This window comes from Pelodiscus sinensis, chromosome 1 (assembly GCF_052426305.1).
Source record: "Pelodiscus sinensis isolate ZL-2025 chromosome 1, ASM5242630v1, whole genome shotgun sequence".
In the NCBI taxonomy this organism is placed as follows: Eukaryota; Metazoa; Chordata; order Testudines; family Trionychidae; genus Pelodiscus; species Pelodiscus sinensis.
The window spans coordinates 345,706,455-345,734,178 of NC_143052.1; the positions used below are offsets into that span (position 1 = coordinate 345,706,455).

Here is a 27,724-nt window from a genome sequence, read left to right on the forward strand (position 1 = left end):
CCTTAATATCCTCCTTTCCAAGCTGAAAAGTCCTAGTCTCTTTAATCTCTCCCCATATGGGACCAGTTGCAAACCCCTAATTATTTTAGCTGCCCTTCTCTGAACCTTTTCTAATGACAGTATATCTAGATGCATGACCCTATCCTCCCTATTGGTCATATAGATTGTGGGGAAAATATTATTTTTCCCATTCACCACCTCCGTGATGTTCATAGAAAGCAACAGGCTTCAAATAGCCTCCAACTGAAAACCTTCCCAAATCAAAACTAGGCAAAATTCTCATCTCAGGTCCTGCTGGTGGATCTCAACTTGATTTGTCCCCCCTACGCATGAGGCTCTCTTAGGGGCACATCTAGGGAAGGGGGGGGGGGAAGAGGCGGAGACTTCAGAGCTCAAACTGCAACTTCCAAGCACTGTCTACAGGGCTTGCCATGATCAGTGTTTCTCAACCAGTGGTACGAGTACCCTTAGGGGTACTTGAGAGAAGTCTGAGGGGTACGTCAACACAACTGAAATTTTGAGATGACTGAATTGTTGTTTAAGTTTTACAGTGCTATATTATTTTTGTACTTTTTACACCCAAAAATTTCATCACTCACCCGGCTACGATTAAGTTGTTGAAACAAATGTGTTGCAATGGTAGAAATAAATGTTGTGTGTCTGAAAACTGTAGGTACTGGGGGTACTTATAATTTTTTTTAAAGGGGGTACTTTATAAAAAAGATTGAGAAACACTGGTCTACACCGCTATTTTTAACACACCAGCACAAGCCCCATTAGCCCAAGTGTGTCAACCTGAGCTGGGGGCTTGCTCTAAAATGCTGTGTTGATACCCGCACATTGGCTTTGGTGGGGATAAAACAGGGCTTAAACCACATCGTCCTGGCATGTGAACACACCTGAATTTGGGGGATGATTTTCCAGTCTTTGGCTCAGTTCCTCAGCTGCTGTAGCTCTGCACAGCTCCACTGAGGCTATGCTAGTGGAGGCTTTAATTCGCGTGTGTATGTAACACACGGGCCTACCATGTGGGACTGATCAACCTCACCCGTGGATCACCTGCCGGACCTCCCTCCAGGGGAAGGCTGAGGGCTGTGGAGACTCTAGTAGGGAAGTGCTCGGTACAGTGTTATTACTGGGGCAACTCATGCTTTTCAGGAGTGGGCTCCAGGAAAACAAAGCAAAACTTCCTGTCCTGAGCAGTGACTGAGAGGAAAGTCTCACAAGATGTGTATTAAAGAACTGGGGGCCTGATCCTCCCTGTGGCTTGACATGGGTAAACCCATTGTCTTCAGAGTGGTGACTCCTGATTAAAACAGATGCATCCTAGAGAAGAATCCTGAGTTGGCACCTCCTGACATCTGCCTGCTAGGGGCCCTTCCAGCTGCACCCCACTCTTGTGGCCCATTGGCATGTCATTTACACCAGTGCAAACTTACTGGGCTTGCTTGTGATCTCACTTTTCCCAAACAAACAGGGATAGTTGCAATTAAGTCAAGGGGAGGGCACCAAAGTAAACTGGCCACTAGATCTGTGGCTGGTGCACGTCCCTGTAGCTTCAAGATCGGGCCCGAGGGAGAAGCAAGATCAGAATCAGCCCCCTTTATAATCATTCGCCCGCACTTATTGAGGTATCACCCACCCACCTTGACATGAGCCCGTGGACTCTGGCCTGCCGTGTCAGTGGGGAGGATGGGCTGGAGGGATATTTACAACCTTGGGCAATGTTTAACACTCCCAAGTGAACGTGCGGTCGATTTTTGGCTTTGGGAGTAATTAAGAATTAGCTTTCAGAGTTGGAAGCGGGTTTGTTGCATTTGGTTGAGGTTCCTGGAACTCCGCGAAGCTCCCTCCCACGGCTGAATTTAGCCTTGTTTTCTCACCCTTTTGGCCGGTAAGCTTTTCACACTACTCCAGAGAAAGTGTGGTAATAAATAAGTAAAGGGAGTTTATTTTAGGAGTGAGAGTACGGGGTCTGATTCTGTTCTCAAACCAGTTCTACAGTGGTGGGTCTCCCGTTACTGCACCTCCTATTTTACACTGATGTAAACGACCTCAGAATCCTGAGAGAGAGAGAAAAAGAGTGGTGTTTTGCAATGACCATAACGTGAGCATTCACAGAGCTGTCTGGATTTAGGATTTATCAGGATGCTGACAGAGGTGTACCTAGCCTACCCTCCTCCTCCTTTGCCAACACTGGCCTTAATAGTCCTAAAGCAGGCAAAACCCCCATTAGGATAAGTCTACACTACAGACTTCATGTGCAAGAGAGTGTCCGCACTGCAAGAGTGCATCGAAAAAGCAATGTGCTTTTGCGCAAGAGAGCATCCAGACTGCATGGATGCTCTCTTGAAAGAGAGGACTGATAGCTATCCACAGAATGGCCACCAACGCCTCTGTTCTTTTTCCTCTTTCCTGTTTTTGTGCAAACCCCCCTGTTGCCTATCCACACACACCTTTTTGAGAAAGAATTATTGCGCAAAAAGGAGTTATTCCTCGTAGAAAGAGGAATACCTACGCCAGAAAACCCCCTCTGTTCTTTCGTTATACTTGCACAAAAACGTGCTTGAGGTGTGGACGCTCTGCGAGTTTTTGCACAAAAACTCTGTAGTGTAGACATAGCCTTTCAGACCAAGATGGCCCAACAGAGGATGTATAGCACCACTAGCCATACTGCACGGATTCTAGCAAGAGCAAATTGCACCTCTTTGCACCTTTCAGAGCATTTGCCCAATAAGCCTTCCAACACCCCTTGGAGGTACCAATGGGAGCACGTACGGCACTGAATAATTATGTGACTTGCCCCCAGACAACACAACGAATCAGTGGTAGAGGTGGGTCTAGAACTCACAAACCTCAGCAGCCAACCTCTCCTCTGAGCAGAAGACACACCAGTGCTAGATAAACAATACACGTTGAAAAAAAAAGCACCTCTGCATCGTAACAGTTCCTCTGCGACCAGGATCCCTGGCCCCTCCCCACTTGGATGTGTACACTGATTAAAACCAGCCAGCTCCTCTATCAGAGCTACTGGGTTCAAAGACCCTCTCCCTGCATGGAAGGTGAGAGGACAACAGCCTTGGAAACTGCTTGGAAAAGAATTTGGGCCAACCCCTTATTCTGCTGACGTCAATAACAAAATGATGTGACGTGGCTTATCAATGCCGAAGTAGGGGAGGTGCGATAACGGCCTACGAGGAATGGAAGGAGTGAGGGGGAATCATTTAGGCTGCACCAAAGTATTTAAGTTACAGTCAATGTACACTAGGAAAAAGTTCCTAGCAGTGAGATTCATAGATTTCAATGTCAGAAGGGGCCACGGTGATCATCTATTCAGACTTCATGTAGCACACGGCCCATACAATTTCATGTAGCAATTCCTGCCCCTTGAGTAGAATCCTAAGGCAGTAGTAGAAGTTTCACTGTCTAAACTGAAGCTAAATGAAGTACAGAGGGACATAATGTAAGAAACAGTTCTTCATTTGAAGGGGGTAGGGCATATTTCCATCTCTAATTTCTATGATTCAAACGAGAAAGTTTTCACAAAAAGACCAGAATCCAATCAGGAGACAGATAAATCCATGTTAATGTATACAGCTGGACCCTAAATTTGCTAACACATACATGTGCTTAGCCCACTAGCATCACATGACTCGTGTAGTGGGGCAACTGCCCCACTGCAGCAGGGAAAGGGTTAAAAGCAGGCAGGAGGGAGTTGGCACAAACCTGGCCAATCAGAGGAAGGGAGAAGTCAGCCAATCGGGGCCAGGCTGGGCCCTATAAAAGGCTGGAGGAGTGAGAGGTGCTCACTCTCGCTTTGACCAGGAAGGAAGAAAGGCAGGCTCTTTGAGAAGAAGGGCTGAACTGGGGACAAAGCAGTGCTGGGTACGGTAACAGGGCAAGGAGATCTCTGGCTAGTCACTGCCAGAGTTCAGGCCTTGAAATAAAGGCTGAGTGGGTGCAAGGGTCCTGGGGAAGTGGCCCAGGGAGCGTGGGCAGTAGAAGGGAGAGACAGAGGGCAGGACATGGCAGCTACCAGAGGGTCCCTGGGTTGGGCCCAGGATAGTGGGAGGGCCTGGGTCCCTCCACTCTCCCCTTACGCCACTCCTGGCTGTGGAAGAGTGTGGCCCTATAGAGACAGCGTCTTGCCCCTGAGGCAAGGGGCTAAAGTGTGGGGCTCCAATTGGCCATGGCGGCTGGTGCATGGACTAAGGACTACTGAAACCCCCAGAACGGGGGAGAACGGAGTGGCAGGCACTGATGCAGGGCAGTGTCCTGAAGCAGATGCCACGGACCCAGGAAATGATGTGGGTCCACAGCCAGAAAGTGGAGACAGGAGAGTGGGCAATGGGCCAGGCATTGACCAGAAGGCAGCGCACTCCATGAACTAACTGGTGTTTGAAGTTCAGCTAGTGCATACCTAGGACTGGGGTGTTAAAACAAGGCAAAGGAAAGAAACCCCAGCAGGAAATGAAGGCAAAACCTCAGGAGAGAGCAGCGAATGCTGGCAAAGAGAGACGATCTGTTTTCCCACCTACCTGGGCACGTTTTACAACATTTCCCTTCTACTTTCTCAGGATATTCACAGGGATATTCCTTGGGACACGTAATCTTCTGGCAGTCCTGGATCCCGTCCCTGCAGGTACACAGGATGCATGGTAGGACTCCATAGAGACGGAAGATGGGATGCCAAACTTCTCCATGGGAGTAGGTCTTCCCACTGTACATGCAAGCTGACGGGAAAGGGAAAAGGGCAATACAAATAATCATTGTAATGTACATCTGTATGGCGCCCTTCGTCCGGATGGATCTCAAAGCACTTTGCAAAGCTATCAGGAAGCTGCAGCACCCACCACTGCCACGCAGCCCCTTCTGGGGCACAACACGGCAGCAGCAATACTACAGAATATTGCAGGCCAGAAGGTGAGTATGCAAACGAGAGCCACTTGAAACCCCCAGGGGGACTGAAGCAGGAGAATGGAGCTACGAGAGCTGGATTTTGGCCAGGATGGTCGGGTTCACAGGCCTACTCCTGCATACATTGCACTGAGATCTTTAATGAATGTGAGCTGCCAAGACTAGATCTGAAAAAAAGCCTCTCCATGAACACTGGGCTCCTCAATAACAAGCATCGGTTCAGCATGGACTCCGGGGGAAGAGCGCCACCTACTGAAAGGCAGCCCAAGTAGCTGTGGGCTCTGATTTTCCTTGGAGGGCTCCCATCCAGCGGTCAGAATGTCCCATCCTAGGGACAAATCCCCAGGAGGGAGCTGGAGGAAGAAAGCAACCCCAAGTTACTTGAGTTTTCCCACATGGCTCTGTCTGCCAGGTTTGTCTTGCTCCTCCCCGTTTTCTAGCACCCCTGAGATCCATCCGGAGGAGGGTACCCAAGCAGTGCCATGCTGGCAGAGACTAGCCCACTTCTGCTGCTGACGCGAGGGGCAGCTCCATAGAAAAGTGACCACAGGCCCAGCCCGGGCTGTGTAAATGTTTTGGCAGGTTTTCCAAGGGCAGCACAGTCTAGTGGATAGAGATCAGGAGAGCGTTGTGTTATCCCTGCCTCTGCTTCTGGGTGACCTGGAGCAAATCGTTTCACTGCTCCATGCCTCAGTTTCCCCTTCTGTCTTGTCTGGTTGGACTGCGGGTCCCTGGGGTAAGGGCTGTCTCTCACTGTGTGTGTGCAGCACCCTGCACAATGAAGCCTTGATCTCAGGTGGTGCTTTCAGGTGCTACTGTAACGCCCCAACCTTGTGTCCCACATCAGCCCCGCCCCACTGCAAGGTGGCCACAGAAGCAGAATCTCTCCCCACATGCTCCTTTTGCCTGGGAAGAGGCATGCCTTGGGGAGGCATGAGCTGGGCCCGTAATGAGGTGACCCCATTACGGGGCCACCCCAGGCATGGCTTTTGAGCTGACTTGTCACCGGCAGATGCGCAACTTCCGATTCCAAGGGCAGATCCCCTCTGCCCCAGCACCAGGCAGGCACCGCGCCCTGTGGTTACCTTTCTTGGGCTTGTCCTTCAAGATGATTTTGACGGTGGTGCCGCCTCCCCCGCCCTTTGGCTTGAAGCCCCTGGGAAGGAACTCCAGCGAGGAACGGATCCCGCTGGAAGCAGTCGCGCCAAGCGATCTCTGGCTCCCCATCTCCCCCGAGCACTGCTCTTGAGAGTGTCTCTGCAGAAACAAGAACGCTGCTGAGTCCCAGGCAGTGTGGCTGCTCCATCTGCAGCGCTTCATGGGAAACACTTGCTCCAAGTCACACACAACTTTGCTGGGAAGGGCATATGCTTAGCCAAGAGGCAGCACGGTCTAGTGGATAGAGAGCAGGGGAGCGAGGTGCTATTCCTGCCTCTGCTTCTGGGTGACTTGGAGCAAGTCATGTCACTGCTGTGTGCCTCCGTTTCCCCTTCTGTCTTGTCTGCTTGATGGCTGGGCCACTGGGGTGGGGGCTATGTGTGTGCAGCACTCTGCACAATGAAGCCCTGATTTCAGGTGGGTCCGCAAGGTGCTACTGTAACACTCACAATATTGGTAGAGTAGAAGTTTGCTACCCTTCCTCAATTCCTGCCACTCGGTCCCACTCCCAAAGGACATATGTCATGTCAGATACCATGTCTGACATTAGACATGCCTGTCTTGAACGGAGTCCCGGGACCACCTATGTTTGCAGCAGGACAGCTCCCACCCCATCCCCACGGTTAATGTATGCTGTGGGCCAGCAGGAAGGGCTACACTCTCGAGACTGGAGTTCCTGCAGTGCATGGGAATGCCTGGCTCCTGGCATTAGACCTGACAGATAGTCCACAGGGTCTCCTGGTGGCTATTTCTGGAGTATCATCTTTGGAGAGTGGTCCTGGCATTGTGTCCACAAGGCTTTGGAAAGAGTAAGGATAAGACACTGGCAGGCTACATCTACACTACACCTCCGGTATCCCAAAATAGCTAGTCCTGCACATGTTTTGAGTGCGCCCATTATTTTGAAATCTAACGTGCGTGCTATTCCAACGTCCCTGTAAACTTCATTCCACCAGGAGTAAGGGAAGTTTTGGAATAGCGCTTTATTTCAGAATAAGTGCTGTGTAGACAGCGCCAAATTTTGAAATAAGCTATTTCAGAATAAGGTCGAAATAAGCTACACAACCCGCGTAGCTCAAATTGCCTATCTTATTTCGACCTACGGTGTGGTGTAGATGCACCCTCGGTGACCTCGTCCCACAAAGCTGGCATTGGGCAGTCAACCCCGAATGTAGCAATAAGTCAACCTAGCAGGGTCAGGAGCTCACTTGTTGCTTCCCAATAGCGTGGATAGAGTGAGGTGGTCAGAAAAAATGCTTCTAGCCAGTTCAGACTCTGGCTGCTGCTCGAGAGGGGCTCTGGGAGGAATGGGCTACCTTTGGAAGAGGGAAAAGGGAGAAACCAATCTTCTGAGCAAGAACACTTGCTACCGCTGCACCGGACCAAGGCTGTGCTCACCCTGGCTGTTCTCTGTAGCTAAATCCCAGTGCCACTCCTCCAGGGGCAGCACCAGTGGGAGGCACACGTGTAGACAAGGCTCCCAGTGCCACTAGATTTAAGCCACCAGATAATGTAAACTTGCTCAGAGCTACAGTGACTGTATCAGCGGCCGGCCGCACTTTTTCTAGTTACATCAGCAGTGGGGTCTAGTGGTTAAGGCACCGAACTGGGGAGTCAGGAGATCTGGCCTCACATCTGCCTATGGACCAAGTGTGCAACCACACACCTCTCTCTGCTCCTACTTTGGTACTGAAAATATAACAGGATATGTCTACACTAGCCCCCTAGTTTGAACTAGGGAGGCTAATGTAGGCATTCAAAGTTGCAAATCAAGCCCGGGATTTAAATATCCCGCGCTTGATTTGCATCTTTCTGGCCGGTCGCCATTTTTAAAATTTACAAGTCCAGACTAACTGCCCACGTCTACACGTGGCAGGGACCCGGTAGTTCAAAATAAAGCCCTAGTTTGAATTACCTGTTATTCCTCCTGGAATGAGGTTTAACAGGTAGTTCGAGTTGGGGCTTTTTATTTGCATTCAAGAAGAGCTTTCAGCCACGTCTGAAGTGTGAAGGCCACTGTTTGTTCCAGGCTGTATCCTGTCGCCCCTTTCCACAGTAGCCAAGCAACTTCCATGTAAAATAAATAGCCTAATAGAGTCTCTAGCAGATTTCATGGAGTCTCAAAACCATCTCCCTTTTCAGGATCCATCTCCATCCAACATCTTTATGTGTTGTAATTGTTTGGGGTTGGTTTGGTTTTTGGTAGATGAATGGCTGCCAGGGCAAATGTTGCAGGGACATGAATTTCCATGAAACTGGCAATGTGGTTTATTTTAGAAGGGACAGGCTGATTATGAAAATGTAAACATCACGTACAACACCTCTGTTTAACTGCAGGGGCTCCTCTTCCACGGACTTCTCATAGGAACCATCTGTAAAACACAAAGGGACAACCGGAAACTTAGGAGGTTAAGATGAGAATTACTTTCAGTGAGTACATGGCTTCTGATGTCAGATGCTCCCTAAAAAAACCATAAGATCTAATCACTAAAGGAGGCCACAGGGCACAGATACAATGTGAGCATCAATAGGATGATATATTAGTTGCCACTAAAGTCCCCATATAGTCTAGTTATATGGGGACAGTCCTTGTGTCACCACATCCCAAGAATTCCTGAAATGTCCTGGTTCTGTCTCTTTCATCAATCCAAACTTGTTGCGTTTTTTTCTTTCTAGCTATAAAGACGATTCCAAACATATTGCTATAGTGAGAAAACTTAGCTGGGTGTTTACAAGGAACAAACAGTTCATTGGAACGAGTAAGCAATGTGATGAATGGGATTTGAAATTAAAAAAAAAAAAAAAAGGCGTTGAATGAGTTTTTCATGAAGCGTCGACCAAGGATCAAGTACACTTTGAGCAACAGAATAGCGTGGCCAGCCTCTACCATTAGACATTATCAAATTATTATGATTTGTATGATTGTCAGAGGCCTGTTTGAAGAGAACATTCTACAAATACAGTCACTTTAGTGGAAACATCACAGGAGCGCAGCAAAGCCTGTGTGACGGATCTGCAAAGCAGGGCACTGCAGCCCCCTCCCATGATACATCCCCTTTTTGCTGCCTTGCTTTTTGTTCCCATTAGCCCCCCGCCCATAGCACTGGCCCTTCCCCTGGACAGGGACAGGAAAGATCCTGTAGCAGGAAGCAGACAGACCCTTAGTGGCTGGGAGTGGAAGCTGCATGGTAATAGGGTGCTGGAGAGAGACTCCAGGAACTGTGGACAAAGTCACATATGGAACAGGCTGTGGCTGCCAGACATCATGGCTGAAGCAGGTCTGGCTGGGACTTATGGGGGAGCAGCAGGAGTGGCCCTAGACGAGCTGCCGGCAACTGGCACCCTAGGCGAAACTCGCGATTGGTGCGCGATCGGCACCCCCGCCTCCAAAGCCCTCAACAACAGTTTATCTTGGCGTCCTCGGTGACCGCCTAAGTCGCCTGTATTGACGGGCCACCACTGGGGAGCAGAAGCAGCTGGAGAGGGAGCTGAAAGGGGTCCCAGCGAGAGACAGTAACAGAGCCTGGCTTAGAAACCCACAAATGCTCGAACAGAGACTGGATAGGAGAGGGTTCCCCGGGCACGAGGCTGAAGAACCCAGGCCCTCATTCAATTGGACAGCCCAGGGACCCAGACAGGAGCCATTATTGCTCACTTGGGACGGTAACATTAAACCTCTGCTCCCAGGGACTTACAACCTTCTCCCTGCCAGCCCCATCCACCCAAAACCTTTCCCTGAGCCGGGTATCTGAGTGGGTAGGGGAGGGATCTCCAGTGCTTGTGCCTACATGGCCAAGCTGAAGCACCTACAGCGCTTGCTTCCAAGACATGCTCTACTGGGCATGCTACTGGCTCTTTAAGAGTTTGGGGTGCCGAGGAACCCCGATGATTACAGCTGAAATGGGGGCAGTGGCACTCTTTGTCTCAAACCCTACTTGTCTCTCGCCCACTGCTGGTGGCTGCTAGCTTCAGCTCTCAGGAAAAGTCCACACTACAGGGGAAGGTTGGCTGAGGTACACAATTCCAGCTATGGAAAGAACATAGCTGAGTTGATGTACCATAAGCTGAGCTCTGGCGCCATCCTCACAGTGGGAAGTCAATTGGAGAAATGCTCCCATCAACTTCCCTTACTCCTTGCAAGGAGTAGGACTGCCAGTACTGCCAGGGGCATCCTGAATGTTTGATTTAGTGGGTCTTTCCTAGACCCACTAAATCAGTGTTTCTTAAACATTTTAAGACTGAGGAACACCAAACAATCATTTTTTTTAATGAGGAACCCCAAGGACTTTTTGTTGAGAAAAAAAAGGTGGTGGTGCGGGGGGGGGGGGGGGGGGGGGAGGGTTTGGGGAAAGTTATTGGGCTAAAAAAAAAAAAAGTCGCCTGCCACTTTAAGAGTGGCCATTTTGAATTCTGTTGTTCTCTGCGGCACACCACTGACTGCCTCTGCCGCGGAACACTGTTTAAGAAACACTGCATTAAATTGAACGCTGGAAAGTTGACTGCCGCAGCGTCAATTTTCCCGCAAGTGGTGATGTGGCCTCAGTTGGGCTGCTGTAAATATGGAGCAACTCCACTGACTCCACATTTACCCTGGTGTGATAGAGCAAAATGTGGGCCTGTAATGATTTAGCATTTTAGGAAAAGGCCAACAGAATGATGTGAAACTGCTGGCCTGATTCCTTGCTCTGAATTTTACATATACAGTAAATACAAGGTTTGATTATCTTCCCACTCACCCAGTAGAGGTGCACCATGGAGAATCGAGACAGAGGTGAATCGAGCACAAAACGCTGTTAAGGTTCTTAGTTACGTCAGAGTGTCCTTCCCTAAGACTGGCTGTGCCACTGCGGCCTTTTCCCCAGTTAATCAGAGAAATGACAAGAACAGCCATAGACAGACTTACTTCCACCTTCAAAGCAGCCTCTCTCAAGCCTGACAAATGAACTTCAGACTAACTGTCCTTGTGGCTTTCATGTCACTAATACAATGGAACAGCGCCCATAAAACAAGGAGTACGGCTTGGGCTGAAACACCGATCCTAGTTCTTTGAGGGAAGTAATAGTGTAGTCGATTTACCAATTGACTGATAAGCAAAAGCGTATCGTTTAATGCCATAGACTACGTGCGTTTCCCTCCCCCCCCCCTTGCCAGTACATTTTCTAGCAGGCTGGCCAGCAGTCCTGCTCAGTCCTGGCTCACATTGGGCTTGGGACCTACCCCAGCTGCAGCTCTGCATTAAAAGTGTATTAGGAGCCGGGCGGGCAGGCAGCTTGGCTCAGTTCCAAGTCATGCTGGGTCTGTGATCTCAGCCTTCCCCTAGACAGGGGCTACTGCCACTCCGCGCTGCTTCCTCTTTATCAGAGGCAGCAGCATGGGGCAACAGGCAGCTGGTCCGTGAGGGGAGCTAGTTTTTAAACTGGCTCCCCTTGTGGATCAGCTCCCGCCTGGCACCCTGCACTGCACGGAGTGGCAGAGGGCTCTTCGAGAGTGATGCCAGAGCACACTGGCTGCTAGCCCTGCCCCCAGGTCTAGAGAATAGTCGACTAACCAATAAGAATTCATGAGGTTAACTGATTAATCAATTAACTGGTATTTAACATCCCTACTTACATGCCACACAAATACAGGGCGGGGAGAATAGAAAAGAATTTGTCCTACGTGGCTTTTTATGCTTCAGATTCTCTTGCCATTGTGGGTGAGACAGTGTTGTAGGCAATTTACAGCAGGGATTTTCAAAGTCACATTTAATAAGCTCAATATTCCTCCGCCTGTCTGATGGCCAGGGCAGTGATTCCCATCCACTGACCTGCCAGCAGACCTTATTGAGCACCAGGGATGGGGTCCCATATTACCTTGGCAGACTTGGCAGCAGGAGTCTGGCACATTTAGAGGGGAGGAGCACAACAGATCAGGGCACGTCACCAAGCCGCAGTAAATCTGGCCTTCCTAGGAAGCACAAAATAAAAACAAAAACAGAAACAAAAAAACCCTGAGGCATCATCGTTGGCAGTAACAATGTCCTGACAAGTACAGCAATCCTCAGAGTTTCATAGCCAGGGACAAATTGTGCCATTGATTTTTAAACAGATTCACTATTTGATTTCAGTGGGAAGTTCTAAAAATGGGCCCTCAATTTGCTAATAATGGCAGCTATTGTATAATTTGCATTTACTCCATTCCAGCTTCAGTTTATACAGCCTAGTGAACTGGGACCCAGAAAGACAGCATTCTGTTCCCAGTTCTGGCACTGGCCTGCTGGGTGACCTTAGGCAAGCTACTTCTCACTCTGTGCCTTGGTTTCTCCACCTGTAAAATGGGGATAATGGGACCAAGCTCCTGAAGAGCTGTTGGTTAAATATGTTATAGACATGCTAGGTATCTCTGTAATATTGGAGCACCCTTCCCTAGCTGCACCAGCTCTGTCTCTAAGGCTTTGTCTACACTGGCGCGATCTTGCGCCAGAGCTATACAAATGAGGTAAGCGTGGAATATCACTGTCTCATTTGCATATCTAATGAGCCACCATTTTTGCGGAAGAGTCTCTTGAGCAAGAAGGAGCTGTCTACACTGCCCCTTCTTGCACAAGAAAAACCCTCTTGCGCAATGCCGTTATGCCTGAAAATAATCAGCATAACAGCATTGCGCAAGAGGGTTTTTCTTGAGCAAGAAGGGGCAGTGTAGAGAGCTCCTTCTTGTGCAAGAGCCTCTTCCGCAAAATGGCGGCTCATTAGATATGCAAATGAAGCTCGGCGATATTCCACACTTAGCTTCATTTGCATAGCTCTGGTGCAAGATCATGCCAGTGTAGACATAGCCTAAGGGTACGTCTACACAACAGCGTTATTTAGGAATAACTCATGTTATTCCCAAATAACATAGCGAGTGTCTACATTACAAGCTTTTATTTTGAAATAATGGTGAGCTAGAGGACTTCTTACTCCGACTCCTGTAATCCTCATTTCATGAGGAGTAAGGATAGTCAGTGGAAGAGTGTTCTTCCTTCGACTTCCTGCAGTGCAGACAGTGCCAAAAGCCAAGTTAAGCTATTTTGATTTAAGCTACGCAAGTGACGTAGCTCAAATTATGTAGCTTAATTCAGCTTTAGCCCTGCTATGTAGACATACCCTAAATGTACACTCCCGGGGCTAGATCCTCAGCAGGTGTAAATTGATAGCACCTCATTGACTTCAATGGAGCTTTACTGAACGACACCACTTAAGGATTGGTCTCTGCAGTGTTTGCCCACTAAGGAAAGAAATCATGGCCAGTCCCCAGCCATCAGACAGGACTAGAGTCAAGCAGTGTTGTGTCGTATTATATAGCACATGCTCTAATGAATGTGAGTGGTAGGGCCCTGCCTGCTCTCAAAGGGGAAACTCTTTGGGTTGATCTTTGGGTGTGAATACAAAGTGTACTTATAGCGCTGCCATCACAATTGCTGCCATGCGACCTTATAAACAGATTTCATTACCAGGACCCTGGTACAGTTGTCTGATGAGTGTGGTCAGATCTTGAACAAGGCTACAAAAACTGCATTATTGATTAAGAGGAGAAGTGATTATGACCAGTTTTGAGCAGCACGATTCTCTGTCCAGTTGACTAAGGAAACCCTGCTGGAATCCTGCTAGCCACAACCATGTTTAACCAGCACGAGAGCCAGCCAAGTTCTCATTCCATATTCATTCACCTCCAAATTCATGGAGAAACCAGATGGGAAATGGAGTTTGGAATCTGAGGCAAGATCTGGATCCAAATTTCACAGCTCTGCTCTATCTCTATAATGGGTCTATCCAAATCCCCAGAACCAAGCACTTCCAGCAATCTGCAATCTGGATCCAGAGATGGGTTTTGTGGTTTATGCGTATTACTGGTAGGGAGGTGGCCTGGAAAATATCAGCAGTAAATGGGTAATCTCAATGATGGTGTAAGCAAGTAAAATTCCACTGCAGACAATGGAGTCACATCCATTTGGCCCATTAGAAATCAGATGTTATGAGGCTCTTGCACTATCCAAGCCCAGGGGTGTAAGACACCTCTCCCCCTTGCATTGGGTTAGGAATGTTTTATATGGTACCTATAGCATCTCAGATGAGGATAGTTTAACTGCAGCTGTCTCTAGATAAGGCAATTCCATGAGATCTTTTGACAGCTTTTTCCACTGCCAGGTGAGAAAATAGCAGGGTGTTGTGTGCAAGGGAAAGAGGATAAGAAGTAAGTCAGTCTTGTGAATCAATGGATTTGAAGTGAACCACTCTGAAGTGAACCATACTACAAAATTAAATTGACTTAAGTTATGTTGCTGTATGGCCCCCACAGTAATTAAATCAGTAATTAAATCTAGCTCCTTCTATTGGTGGTTCAGGCACCGACCATCAGTGTGGGGCATTGACAGCCAGAGCCCCACCATCCCAGGATGGACCATCAGTCCCTCAGGCTGATACCTGGAGCTGGAGCCCTGCTACCTAGTTCTGGCTGTCAGCCCTTGGTGATAGGGCTCCAGCTGTCAGCCCCAGGCTCCGACTGTCAGCTGCCATAGACTGAAAGCCAGAAAAGTCAACACAGTGTCTGCTCTGACAGTGCGTTGATCTAACTACACCCACCTAACCACTTTGCCTCTCATGGAAATGGACTTATGAAGTCGGTTTAGAGCGTGACTTAAATCAGCGGGAGCAACGTTGTAATGTAGACCCAGACAGAGTTACGTCTACAGAAGCTTCCTTCTGTCCTGTAGGCCAGGCCTCACCCAAGACAAGGTGAGTGTGGTCGTATGTTTTATTGGCTCAACATCTGTTGGTGGGAAAGACGAGCTTTGGAGTTCCAGGTTTTGTCTACACTGCAAACCTAACTCAGTATAACTACCTTGCTCAAGGGTGTGAAATATCCAGTTAGGATTAGACTGTTGTAATTAGCCATGAATCCAGTGTTCAGTCCAGGATTTTTAGGCTCTGTCTACATTAGCAGTTGTGTCAGCAAAACGTTTGTCACTTGCAGATGTGAAAAAAGCCACACTCCAGTGTGACATAATTTCACCGTCATAAGCACTCGCGGGCACGGCGCTATGTTGGCAGGTACACAGCTACCACCGCTTGTGGCGGTGGTCTTATGTCAACAGGTGAGCTCTCTCCGGTCAGCACAATGTGGCTACATGAGTGATCTTACGGTGGTGTAGTGGTCAGTTGCCCTGATAATTTAAAAGGGTCTGTAGGCCCCTGCTGCAGCCCACGCGCCCTTTAAATCACCACCGGAGCCGTGCGTGGGGTGGTCCAGGCAGTGCTGGGGGCTGGCTGAGAAGGCACAGCACAGTCCAGGTAGCATTGACGGCTGGCTGCATCTAGTCCCGCCCCTTTCACCTGAGGCCCCGCCTCTCCAGGGGCCCAGAGCTGAGCCCCTCCCACATTGTCCATGGCCTGGCAAAGTCTGTTGTCAGCACTGGCTACCTATGCTAAACAATTTGTTCTACCTTTCATGTACCTGTGCCGCCCGGAGTACCTTTCCCAAACCTGAGAAAGAGCTCTGCGTGGTGCCAAAGCTTGTCTGTCTTCTCAACAGAAGTTAGTCCAATAAAAGATCTGACCTCCCCCCTCTTATCTCTCTAATATCTTGGGACCCCACTCACCAAGCTGGAGTGAAATGGTGCTCTGAGTGTCAGGGGTGTAAATCCCCACTATCCTGTGTTGGAGTTTGGTCCTTGCTTGTTTTTATTTCATGGATGACTGTTTCCTTATTTCCCCTTGGGAATGTCAGGGTGCTGCTTAGAGCTGTGTGTGAACAGGCCAAGTGGAAGAGAGGCAGATGCCATAAATAAAAGAATTTATGCCAAAGGCCATGCACTTGGTGAAGTTTTCAAAGAGGTTAGTTAGACCAGCTGTTCGTGCAGCTGTTTCAGCAACTGGCAACATGAGACATGACCAATCACAAGCCTACCAAGGTCTGACCTCATTGTGATCCTTTTATTTTTTCCTTAGCGGCCAAGACATTATCCCCACTGAATAAACAGAGAACCAGAGAAGAGCCTCTAGCAAGTATGTACAAACCTGGGAGTTCTTGATCAGCAGAGTCACAAAGCAAATGAGACATTAAAACCAAATTCTGCTGGGCTGTGTCTAGACTGGCAAGTTTTTCCGCAAAATCATCTGCTTTTGCAGAAAAACTTGCCAGCTGTCTACACTGGCCGCTTGAATTTCCGCAAGAACACTGAAATCTCATGGAAGATCGTCAGTGTTCTTGCGGAAATACTGTGCTGCTCCCGTTCGGGCAAAAGCCCTCTTGCGCAAATCATTTGCGCAAGAGGGCCAGTGTAGACAGCACAGTACTGTTTTGTGCAAAAAAGCCCTGATGGCTAAAATGGCGATCGGGGCTTTTTTGCACAAAAGCACACTAGATTGGCATGGATGCTTTTCCGCAAAAAGTGCTTTTGTGGAAAAGCATCCGTGCCAATCTAGATGCTCTTTTCCGAAAATGCTTTTAACGAAAAACTTTTCCGTTAAAAGCATTTCTGGAAAATCATGCCAGTGTAGATGTAGCCCTGTGGTATAGCATTGCATCCGTGGCCAATGTAGATGCGCTTTTCTGCAAAAAAGCCCTGATTGCCATTTTTGCGATCGGGGCTTTTTTGCACAAAACAAATCTGAGCTGTATACACTGGCCCTTCTGCGCAAAAGGGACTTTTGCCCGAATGGGAGCAGCATAGTATTTCCGCAAAAAGCACTGATTTCTTACAGTAGGAAGTCAGTGCTTTTGCGGAAATTCAAGCGGCCAGTGTAGACAGCTGGCAAGTTTTTCCGGAAAAGGGGCTGATTTTCCAGAAAAACTGGTCAGTCTAGACACAGCCTATATGTCTGTACTGAGCAGGGGTGGCCACTCACTAACGCCAAGGAGGAAGAACCATTCTCCCAGCCCAGGTGGCCCAAGCCGGGTCCTGCTCCTTTAACTCCCTGGAAACCGGGGCGAGGCAGGTAGGATAAAAGCCCAGCTCAGCCGAGCGTAGGAGCTCAGTAAGGCCCCAGCTGCGGAAGGAAGCAGAGGCCTCCCCTGAGCTCCCAAGTCAGGAGGGCCCTGAGGACCAGTCTGGACTGCCAGGCCTGTGCTCTGAAGAGGAGACCTTCTTTACCCTGCCAGAGGGTGCAAACTGGGAGTGACTATGATGACTTGGAGAGCTGGCAGCCTGTGTGGGACCAGGTAGATGCTGAGGGGGAGTCAGAAAGTGGCCCAGGGGAAGCCGACAACTGTCAGGCTGCTCTAATAGAACTTTAGAGTGGTCAGTGTGTTGCGGGTTGGATCCCTGCTGACCCCAGTGACAGCCAGGGCTGCCACTGCTAGGACCCTAGGCCAGGACATGGGAGGGCCCACGTCCCCCCTGCTCCCCTCCCCTCTCTTGCCTAGAGGACAGTGTTTGTGTTGCTGCCCTGCCCTGAACCAGGGCCTGGGCCTTACCAGCTGTTGAACTACTATTTGTTTTGTCTTTGTTTACTGAGCCCATCCTGTACTCTGGGTCAGGGTTTAAAGGGGACCACTGGGCATTTATTTACAGGCCAGAGCACAGGTCTGGGACCCAGGACTCAGCCAGCCAGCTTATAGTCTATACTACACGCACATGCACACGCACACACCGCCTTTGGGTCTGGTTCTTCTGTCCCCAGCATGGGCATCAAGTAGGAGCTATGCTGATCTAAAATTGGTGTAAACAGGAGAAGAACCAGCTTAATCAGTTACGTAACTTTCACCTAGTTTAGCTATGTCTCCTAGCCAGATTTGGCCACCCTTATTCATACTGAATAAGTCGGTTTTAGCATAAGGCACCTTTGTGTGGACCATGAACCTGGCCCTCTTGACACAGAGGTACGTGACTACATGAGGCAAAATGACAATGGATCCCTTCCTCATATCTTTTCCAGTTCATTTTGAGTGACTGCTGTGAAGCTGATTGATGTGAAATCAACAGACCTGAAGACTAAGGTCCCTTCTATTTATCTACACAGCTGCAACACTTCAGTACTAGCTCTAGTTTTCCATCCCCGCTAATACCGTCTACCATGGAAAGGCCACCTCTAGGAGCAAAAGCAGCGTTTGCTTTCCATGGCTGACTCAATCTTTGGTTTGTCCCTGGAGATGGTCCACAAGAAGGCCACTGTCCATTGCGATGAGGATGCCCAGCCACTGGTCTGAGACCCCTAATTCATTCTGTTTAGTCTTTCAAAGAAGCTTCAGGTAGTAACGACTTCTGGAGGCTCTCATGCTGAACTTGATCTGGAGTTGAAAGGCTCCACCCAACCCCACAAGCCATCTGGCCCCCTTTAATATCTTTATATAATAAATGGAATGAAAGCAATCTCTGTACAGAGCTCTCCTTTTTATGGTTTTGGGACATGCAGAGAGAGATTATTGATGCTTGGAATGTTACCATACGCCTTCCAAGTTTAGAGTGGTCGTGGCTCTGCAGTTTTATGTTCTCCTCCTGGAGAAATGGGAAAGACGAGGAGAAGCCACTCAATCTATCCTCAGACACTCAGCTTACTGGCATCTCGAGCCCTGGAGTCATCACACCTTAGACATCCATCTTTGGCCTTTACAATGGACAAACTGTGCGTTCGCCAGTCTAGTAAAGAGTTCAAAAAGCAAACTGGAGTTGGGTTGTGGTTTTCCACAGGCCGTTAACACTATCTGTTGCAAAACGCAGGGCAAGACGCTGTGGCAGGCAGCTAGCCGAGCCAAGTCGTTCTCTGGGTGTGCTGCCAGGCTTTCTGGGAAGAAAAATATTTATCAAATACCCATTGGCCATGTTCGCAAATAGGTGAAAGACAAGATGATCCATTACGGATTTGCTCCTCAGCAGCTAAAAAGAGCTCGCACGAAGTACCTAGACTTTCTCTGGTGACAGGCATGTGTTCAAAGCCAAGACCTTATAATGACAGAGGGTCATGACACTGTGGGGCACCAGATAAGGGGAATCACATTATCTAACTACAGAATCTGCCTTGCAAGTGCACGATACAGTCTCTTGCGTTTTCTGCCACAAATGGTCCCAAACTCCTGGCTGTACAGGATGCCCTAGGTAGCAATGTGACTTACTAATGTTTGACGTGCTGCTCTGGATGTCAGAAACTTGCTTCTGGCTGAATCTGCACCTTAGTGTGGTAACAGAATGGCTCCAGTGGGTTTCTATGTGCTGTGTTGCAAAAGTGTCAGTGTACGGCCAAGCCCCCTGTTGAGGGGCACATACCCCCCTATCAGGTATATACGGCCCTTCAGGCCCAGTCCCAAAGTACGTGTTCCTCTCTTCAGGTATATACGGCCCTTCAGGCCTATTGGCAGGCAAGCCTCTCCTGGCCAGGGAGTGATTTGGCCATGATAGGGAAAAGAGTGGTAGGGGAACCCGGGTCCTCCTCTCCACCGGGTCCCAGCCCAGGGCCCTATAGGCAGAGACGATCGCTCCTGCCTGCTTGGCGAGGATTACTCCCTGCCCTGGGCTGCTTCCTACCACTCCCTGGCGCCCCTGTAGTCTGCTTGCCTCCGGGTCCGGTCCGTGGCTGAGGCTGACGCGGGGGTTGCGGGCGCTGCTCCCCAAGCGGTGGCGACTGCTGGCATTGCTCCTGAGATGGCTGTGGCGTTGGCTGCTGCTGCTGCTGCTGCTGCAGGAACACTGGGGGATGAGGGGGGTGCGGCCTGACCTCCTCCTTCCCCAGCTGCTTTCTCCCACTGCAGGGCTCCTGGAGCCCTTATACTCTGGCTCCACTGGGAGCATGCCTGGCGGGGCTCTCTCAGCCAGCTGGGCCCAGGCTACTCTCTGCCCTTCAGGACGGGGCCTGTCTGCCCCATCACATCTCCTCTTCCAGGGACTTCCATCTCCACACTAATGCTAATGCTTCTTCCCCAGCAAGGTATTTGGGGCGAACTCCAATTGGGCATGCCGCCTGTTGGTCTTAACTGTGGATGGCTACAACTAGTTGCATGAAGAAAACAGACAATGGGGACCAATCTGGCACTGGTGGCAGGGTGGGTCTTTTGTATCTTCTAGGAAGCTTTTAGTAATTTAGCATGTGGTCAGAAGCCACTGAGTTGGATCTAAAGTTCAGTTTTTGGAGGGCCCTTCATCCTCCCAGGTGAAAAGTCTTGCTGCCAACATTCTGCCATCCTTACTCTGAGTGGCGTCTTATTCCAGGAGTAGTCCCATTGAAATCAATAGTGACAGCTTGCGAAAGGAAATACTCGGCTTAATCAGGGTGGCTAAAATCTGGTTCTAACGCAGTCTGCAGACTCAATGGCTACTTTCTGATCTTGATTCCTATTCTATTTCTATTCTGTTCCATCTGGATTCTGCCTCCTTGGTCTCTGTAGTGTCTGAGCACTTTCCAGTCATGCATTACAATACATGATGTCACGTATTGTGACATGTGTGACTCGTTCTCTCTCGCTTGCTCGCTCAAACTCTCTCCATTGGGAGGATAGAGTGTGCAGGGCACTGTTTTGTTTGGGGTGTGTTTGGGGGGCATTTTTTGGAAAGTCCATGCTGCTCTGTGTTTACGTCAGAGGGCGATGGAAGAAATGCATCTTGCACTGGGAGCAGGAGGGGGTGAGGTTTGTAATCACTTTCAGATCCTGGGCAGGTTCATCTCAGAGTCCCAGGCCTGAGAAATTTTGTCTCCTAAATAGATGAACTTTACTCCTATTGCAGCTAATTCCATTGAGCCACAGTGAACTTGTCAGCCATGGTCTTCATCCTGGAGTTTTGGGTTCTTTTTGATATCCTGGGCTGTTAAGGAGTGTACCAATCCCTTATTGGTTCAGCAGGGGGAACAAGACTCTGTGGGCTGAAGAGGCCACACCCCTCATCTTTGCTGGGCATGCTCCAGCCAGAATCTGGATACAAAAGGGAGCAACTCAGCTCCTGCAGACGGACACGCTCTAGGAGGTGGAGGCTGGCCAGACAGCAATGACCAAGAACCGTCACGCACCTGATACTACAGAGAGAGAAGAGGCCGCAGGATCCCCAGGCTGACTAGTCATGGAGGAACAGGAAGAATTGAATGGGGAACTGGTCATAGGGGCTTGACTTGGCGTGTTTCAGCAGGGTCCCCACTGAACAGGTGGCAGGCAACCATGCCACCGCCAGGACCCTGGGTTGAGACCTGGTGCGATATCACCCTACCCTGACTGCCACCCACCCCAAGGCAGCAGCCCACCTCTCCAGCCACTCATGCCACCCGGCCCTGCTGCCTTGCTGTTCAAGGGTAGCCCTACTGGCTCTGCCCACTAGGCCATACTGCCCTGCAAGAAAGGGCTGCTGTATTGACTATGGCCATTAGGCCCCACAGCCCTGCAAGAAAAGGCTATTCTATTGATTCTGGACACTATGTCACATAGTTCTAATGAAGAGGGTAGCTATATTGACTCTAGCCATTGGGCCACACAGCCCTGTGAGGGAGCGCACCCCATTGACCCTGATCATTAGCCCTTACTGCTTGGAAGCCAAGGGTTGTCATTCAGACTCAGCCACTGGATTACTCTATATTGACACCAGTGTAAAAGATCAGAATCCAGATGGTCAGTGAGAGATCTGTCTCGCATCAAGTCGGACCATTCCCAGGGAACAGGGAAGGATCCGATTCTCCTCTCCCTTAGGAAGGTTTTGCTCCATGGTGACCCCATGTACTGCAGTGGGATGATTATCAGGTTACACCAGTGTAAGACGGGAATCATACCCCAAAGAGCTGGCTCTGATACACAACCTCCCACCACTGAATAGTCCTGTGGATGCCAGCAGAACTATCCATAGAGCCAGGCACTGTTCCGCATGCGATCAGCTCACAGGGAATAACACGCCCCATGGGAGAGGAGCAGAGCCGGAATAAAACTGGTCAGGTTACCTGCAATACTAGGGCATGAACTGTATTGCTGAAGTCCCGTACAGATTAAAACACAAAGATTGACACTCCCTGACCATGTCCTCCCCTGGAATCCCCAGGCACACCTGACAGAGAAAACACCCCGTGGATTCAAAAGTAGCTTACGGAGCAGCTGCACTGTACACACTGATTTGGCTGCCGGGAAGGGAAGAGTTCGCTGGTGGTAAACATCTCCCCTGGTTGGTAGGTTGTCCCGTTGTACTGGCAAGACTTCTCAGGCGCCCGGAGGCCAGACGGCGTGTGCGGCTCTACAGGGGGAGAGGAGGAACAGCAACAGCCGCGCTGAGTCTCGTTGCTTACCAGCCCCGGCCTTCAGGGCCCGGCAGACTGACGCTACACAGATCCACGCCACTGATCCTGCTCTGATTCATGGGAAGCTGGGACCATCTTCCAGGGGAAATGTAAACATGGCACACTGTTATCAGCTTATCCGGCTCTGGGTCCAGCCTGGCTAGGGCCATCTCCGTCTGGAAGGGAGCCCATAAGACAGTTTGTGCTGCCTCTCTGTGAAATTATGATTAATCTGAAAATCAGTATGAGAGCTCCCAGGACAGGCCCATAGTAAAAGGGAAGAATTTATGGATAAGGAAGCCACATTTCTTCCTTTTCTCCCCTTTTCACCAGCAGGTAGGGAATGGCTACTGCCCTGCTCCAACAGCTCAGTCTTCCTCTTCCTGCGTTGTGGGAGATAGAAAGTGGGGGGGAGGGGGAACTTTGATTCTGCACTTTACCCCCATCAATTTTGATTCTGCCTCTTACCCCCATCATTGCACCAGACATGGCCCACCTTCCCTGGATAGCCTGTGCTGGGGAGGTAAGGGACAATGTTCCCTCTAATTTTTTTCCATGTGTGTGGAATAAATGTTGCTCTGTGCACTGAGACAAATGTGGATGTGCACCACCAGGAGGAACACATGCTGCTGTCTGTGGGTGTGGTGAGCAGTCTGCTAATCAGCTGGGCAGCATTTGAATCTCTCCTGGATGGATGCCCCAGCGCACAGCTTACAAGGCACACTGGTAAGGAAGATTCTGAATGCATCTAAGCGACAGTGCAGCACTATAAGTTGGGGTAGGGAACCTCAGGCCTGCACACTGGATGCGGCTCCCACCTTACCTGGATCCAGCCCCCAAGGCTCAGGGCTCCATCCTAGCTTTGGAGAACCTACACTGGTGCTCCAGCCCCTCTGCTGCCCCACAGTTTGGACCCCACCAGGCTCTGGTGTGTGAAGGGAATGTGGCGAGTGTCTATTTGCTTCTTAGTCAGGGGCCACATCAGTGAGAGGTTTTGGTTTTTCTTCTCATTTATGTGCAGCCCCTGACTAATTTTTCATTGCAGAGTTCAAGTGGGCGACCGGCACTTGGGTCTGTGCGCCCTCAGCCTTGCCTGGGTGGGCGTGTCCCCGCTGCCTCCCCACAAAAAAATCATGTGACCCAGGCGCTATTTCCAGCACTGCCCTGCCTTGCCACGAGGCACTGAGCAGGTCTTGGGGCCAGCTGTGCTGCTGTGAAATGGGAACAACGCCCTTTGCCCAAGTGTTTGACATCGCTGAGAACAACGGGGACTCTGGGGACCAGCCCGTTCGTTGGTGTCATTGGCACAGCTCCATGAAAGTCCTGTGCTGACTGAGAGGTGTCTGTGATCTGGCTCTATTGAGCATTGTCTCTTTGGGGTTTGTACAGCTCCCGGCACACAGGAGCCCATTCCTGACTGGGCTTTTGGACTCCCTCCTAATATAAATAGTTGGTGTGAAGACCCATGTTCTATAAGTGTAGAGCGTCGCTTCGCTTCCTGTTTTCCTCATGTCCTGACTGCCCAAAAGCAAAATCATCTGTAGAAACTGAGCTCCCAGACACAGAAACGGTGACCAAAGAAATCTGCTCCCTACATCCACTCACCTGCACAGCGAGGGCAGCACTGCTGAGGGTCAGTGATGAGATTCATACAATGCAGGGCTGGGCACTGGATTTGATAACAGCTCACGTTCACATTCTGTTTGCAGGGAGAGAGAACAGAGCTGTTCAGGGACATAAAAATAACTATTCTGGGTCAGACCAAAAGTCCATCTAGCCCAGTATCCTGTCTTCTGACAGTGGCCAGTGCCAAGTGCCCCAGAGGGAGTGAACAGAACAGGCAATTATTGACTGATCCATCCCCTGTTGCTCATTTTCAGCTTTTGACGAACAGAGGTTAGGAACACTATCCCTGCCCACCCTGGCTAATAGCCATTGATGGACCTATCCTCCATGAACATGTCTAGCTTTTTTTTAACACTGTTATAGTTTTTGCCTTCACAACATCCTCTGGCAAGGAGTTCCACAGATAGACTATGCATTGTGTGAAGAAATCCTTCCTTTGGTTTGTTTAAAACCTGCTGCCTATTAATGTCATTAGGTGACCCCTAGTTCTTGTGTTAGGGGAAGGAGTAAATAACTCTTCTTTATTCACTTTTTCCATACCAGTCCTGATTTTAGACCTGTATCATATTCCCCCTCAGGGCTGCTTCTCTCTTTATTAAGTTGATCTGATCCAATAGAGTCAGTGGTCTGGGACACTGCTGTAGGTCAGAAAGCCTGAGGCCTACTCTCTGCCTATAACCTAGGGCAAGGCACTTTCCCTCTCTGTGGCACTGCTTCCCTCTCACCTTTTGTCAGATTTATGGGACTCTTTCTATGTGTTTGTGCAGGGCTGAGCACAACGGAGCCTCAGACTTCTCTGGGGAACATTGTCCTATGTGCCTGGCCCCAGCCTTGCAGATTCACATGTTTGTAACTCTAGACTGGACGAATGGTGCTCCCTGTGTCTTGGAGGACTGACCAAGGGGGGAAAGGAAGAAGCTCCAGCTTGTTCTGTACACAGCCAGATGGGTTCTGCAAGGGCCATCGCCCCTTGTGCTCCAGTCCCTCCGTTAACTCCCAGGCCACTTCCATTGCTTGTCCAGGGCCCTGTCCCTGAACATCAAAGCCATCAATGGGTCAAGACCCCACCGCTTCTCCACCTGTCAACATGGCTTCCCGCTGCTGGGACAATGCAGCTGTGAGCGCCAAAGACAAAGCTCCCGCATCAAGGAGATTCGGATTCAGTGCTGGATGAGCCTAATACAAAAGGAGTAAGCTCATCCAGCAGCTGCTCACCCTTCAGGCATCTGCCAGCTCCCTCGCTTTGACAGAGTTTTGCCACCGTAAACTGGACTGGTTAGAGGCTGCCAACGCAGTGTTCATGCCCAGCGGCATGCTACAAACACAACAGATGAGATATACCTCCAGACAGGTGCATCGGATGCAGTACATCAGCCCCTGAGGTTCCAAGTAGGGATGCCAGCTCTCTCCTGGACCGTACTTCTTGCCATTAAAATCACAGAACATATCTGCACCTGAAAATCAAACCGGTGGAAGTTATGCACGTGTAGGGAACACTCTTGGAAATGCATTTTCTTCCCCCGTCAATTGGCAGGGCTGAGCCAAGACGTCCTAGTTTCTGCGTTTAGATCCACATCCAAGCTTTTTAATTCAGTGTCTGATCCACCCATGGGATGCCCACATTCATGTCCCTGCTCTGCCTGCTTCAGAACAACGTTTTCCATCCCAGATTGCTCTAAATCAGGCACAGCCAGGTCTTGGGTCTCCCACAACCCAGGTCAGAGCCTTAACCCCCAGCCATGCAACATCAGCCTTTTTTACCTGAAACCGTTGAAACCCATTATACATCTCCTAGACATATGCAGTCCTGTGGCAGCCATGTCGGTCCCAAAATATTAGAGCGTCACAGCGGCTGAGGTAATCTCTTTTACCTCACCAACAGAAGCCAGTTCAATAGAAGATGTTACATCACCCACCCTGTCCCGCTAACATCTGTGGACACTGTATAGGCTTCAGTGAAACATCTGGTGGCGGAATTTCATTTCACTGGCCAAGTTCCAACCAGCTCTGTCTTTCACCCTATATCATCTTGGACACCCCATGCTGTGTTGCCACTAACACCACCAAGATTAGGTGTCGGTCAGAGAGATCTGAGTTGGCAATATGTATGGGCCAGTGGTGCTGCAGTCTGGGACACACTGGGCCAGAACAGAGTCACTTTCACAATATCCTAGGTTGCAGGGCACGCAAGGTTTGATCCAGGCAGCGAGTCACATGCAGAGCTGTCAACTGTCATGATTTTGTCATGAGACTCGTGGTAATGATTGTTTTCCTTAAAGCCCCAGATCCTGGAGCCAAGTGGACATGTGATGATTTCAGCCTTTGTTCTTAAAGAAAAAGTAAGTTCCCAGGCCTTGCAGCTGTGGAGAATGCTTCAAAACACAACCCAGGATTCAAAAAGCAAAAGGCAAATAAAAAGAACACCGTATCTATTATTGTATTATATTATTATAGGCTGCCTGCTATTCCCCTTCCTTTTCAGTGCAAGGAAGTTGCAATCACTTTCCACACCCACAGGCTTCTTCCCCTGTTTGACATTCTGCCATCAGGGCCCTCTGCCATAACCGAGGCTGAGGGAGGCTGGCGAAACCCTGGGGTGAATCCACCCAGCCCAGAGAATTGTCTGGTTTCTGGGTAGGCAGCCCTAAAGATTCCGTTTGGATGGATCCCACCGCCTTGCATGGCATTCCCTTTTTTGCATCCTTAGCTCTCGCCCTGTTAGAGCCGGCTGAGAAAATAGACGTGAAAAGTCATTCTCAAGAGAATTCAGTGAGTCTGATAAGGCTGGGTGGGCCAACTGCAAGCAAGGCAGGCCATGATCTTGCTGAAGAACTGAGCTACAAAACAAGCTGAGCACGGACAGATGAAGGCTGATCTTGGGAGAAGAAAGTTACAGTGCGAGCAACAAGTGACCTCTTGGTCCATCTTGGCCCCACCCTGCAAGGTGCTTCGTACCCTCAGGCCTGGCTGACTCCAGTGGAGGTGGCTGGGCCCCTTGCAGGAACCACTCAGCATCAAGCCCGTTGGGAGGAAGCTGGACTATAAAAAACCAGGACTATGTAGCAGTTTAAAGACTAACAAGATGGTTTAACAGGTGATGAGCTTTCGTGGGCCAAACCCACTTCCTCAGATCAAATAGTGGAAGAAAATTGTCACAACCATATATACCAAAGGATACAATTAAAAAAAATGAACACATATGAAAAGGACAAATCAAATTTCAGAACAGAAGGGGGGAGGTAAATGTCTGTGAGCTAATGATATTAGAGGTGATAATTGGGGAAGCTATCTTTGTAATGGGTAAGATAATTGGTATATCCTTTGGTATATATGGTTGTGACAATTTTCTTCTACTATTTGATCTGAGGAAGTTGGTCTGGCCCACGAAAGCTCATCACCTATTAAACCATCCTGTTAGTCTTTAAAGTGCTACATAGTCCTGTTTTTTGTTTCAGCTACACCAGACTAACACGGCTACATTTCTATCACTATAAAAAGCACACATGGAAGTGATGAGTGAAACAGAATGAAATAAAGCAAAAGATGGAGAGGACATGGAAGGGGAAAGGCCCTAAATGAGGAGTAACTCCACTGAAGCCAAGGGAGCTGGGTGGATGTAAATGAGATCAGAATCAGTCCCAAAATGTACACAGGTAAATGACTGTATTGAGTGTAGTTGAGTCATATAGACATGTAGTGTTGCAAGTGATCTTGAGAGGTCATCTAGTCCATCCCTCCTGACTACCCAGTACTCTCAGACCATCCTTGACAGCTGTTCTTAAAAACCTCCAGGGAAGGGGATTCCACAACCTCCCATGGAAACCATTTCT

General features: G+C 49.5%; 1 protein-coding gene across 1 annotated transcript in view; it reads right to left on the bottom strand.

Annotated features, from left to right (window-relative positions):
* The window catches only part of CHRDL2 (chordin like 2), a 67,703-nt gene that overhangs the window by 16,332 nt on the left and 23,647 nt on the right, over positions 1 to 27,724 (bottom strand). The window contains exons 2-8 of the mRNA XM_075919601.2: positions 25,236 to 25,348; positions 23,874 to 23,967; positions 22,083 to 22,225; positions 11,928 to 12,021; positions 8,392 to 8,447; positions 6,003 to 6,174; positions 4,539 to 4,733 (exon numbers count right to left, since the gene is read on the bottom strand). Coding sequence (XP_075775716.2) covers positions 4,539 to 4,733; positions 6,003 to 6,174; positions 8,392 to 8,447; positions 11,928 to 12,021; positions 22,083 to 22,225; positions 23,874 to 23,967; positions 25,236 to 25,348 — 867 coding nt within the window. The remainder of the gene's footprint in view (positions 1 to 4,538; positions 4,734 to 6,002; positions 6,175 to 8,391; positions 8,448 to 11,927; positions 12,022 to 22,082; positions 22,226 to 23,873; positions 23,968 to 25,235; positions 25,349 to 27,724) is intronic.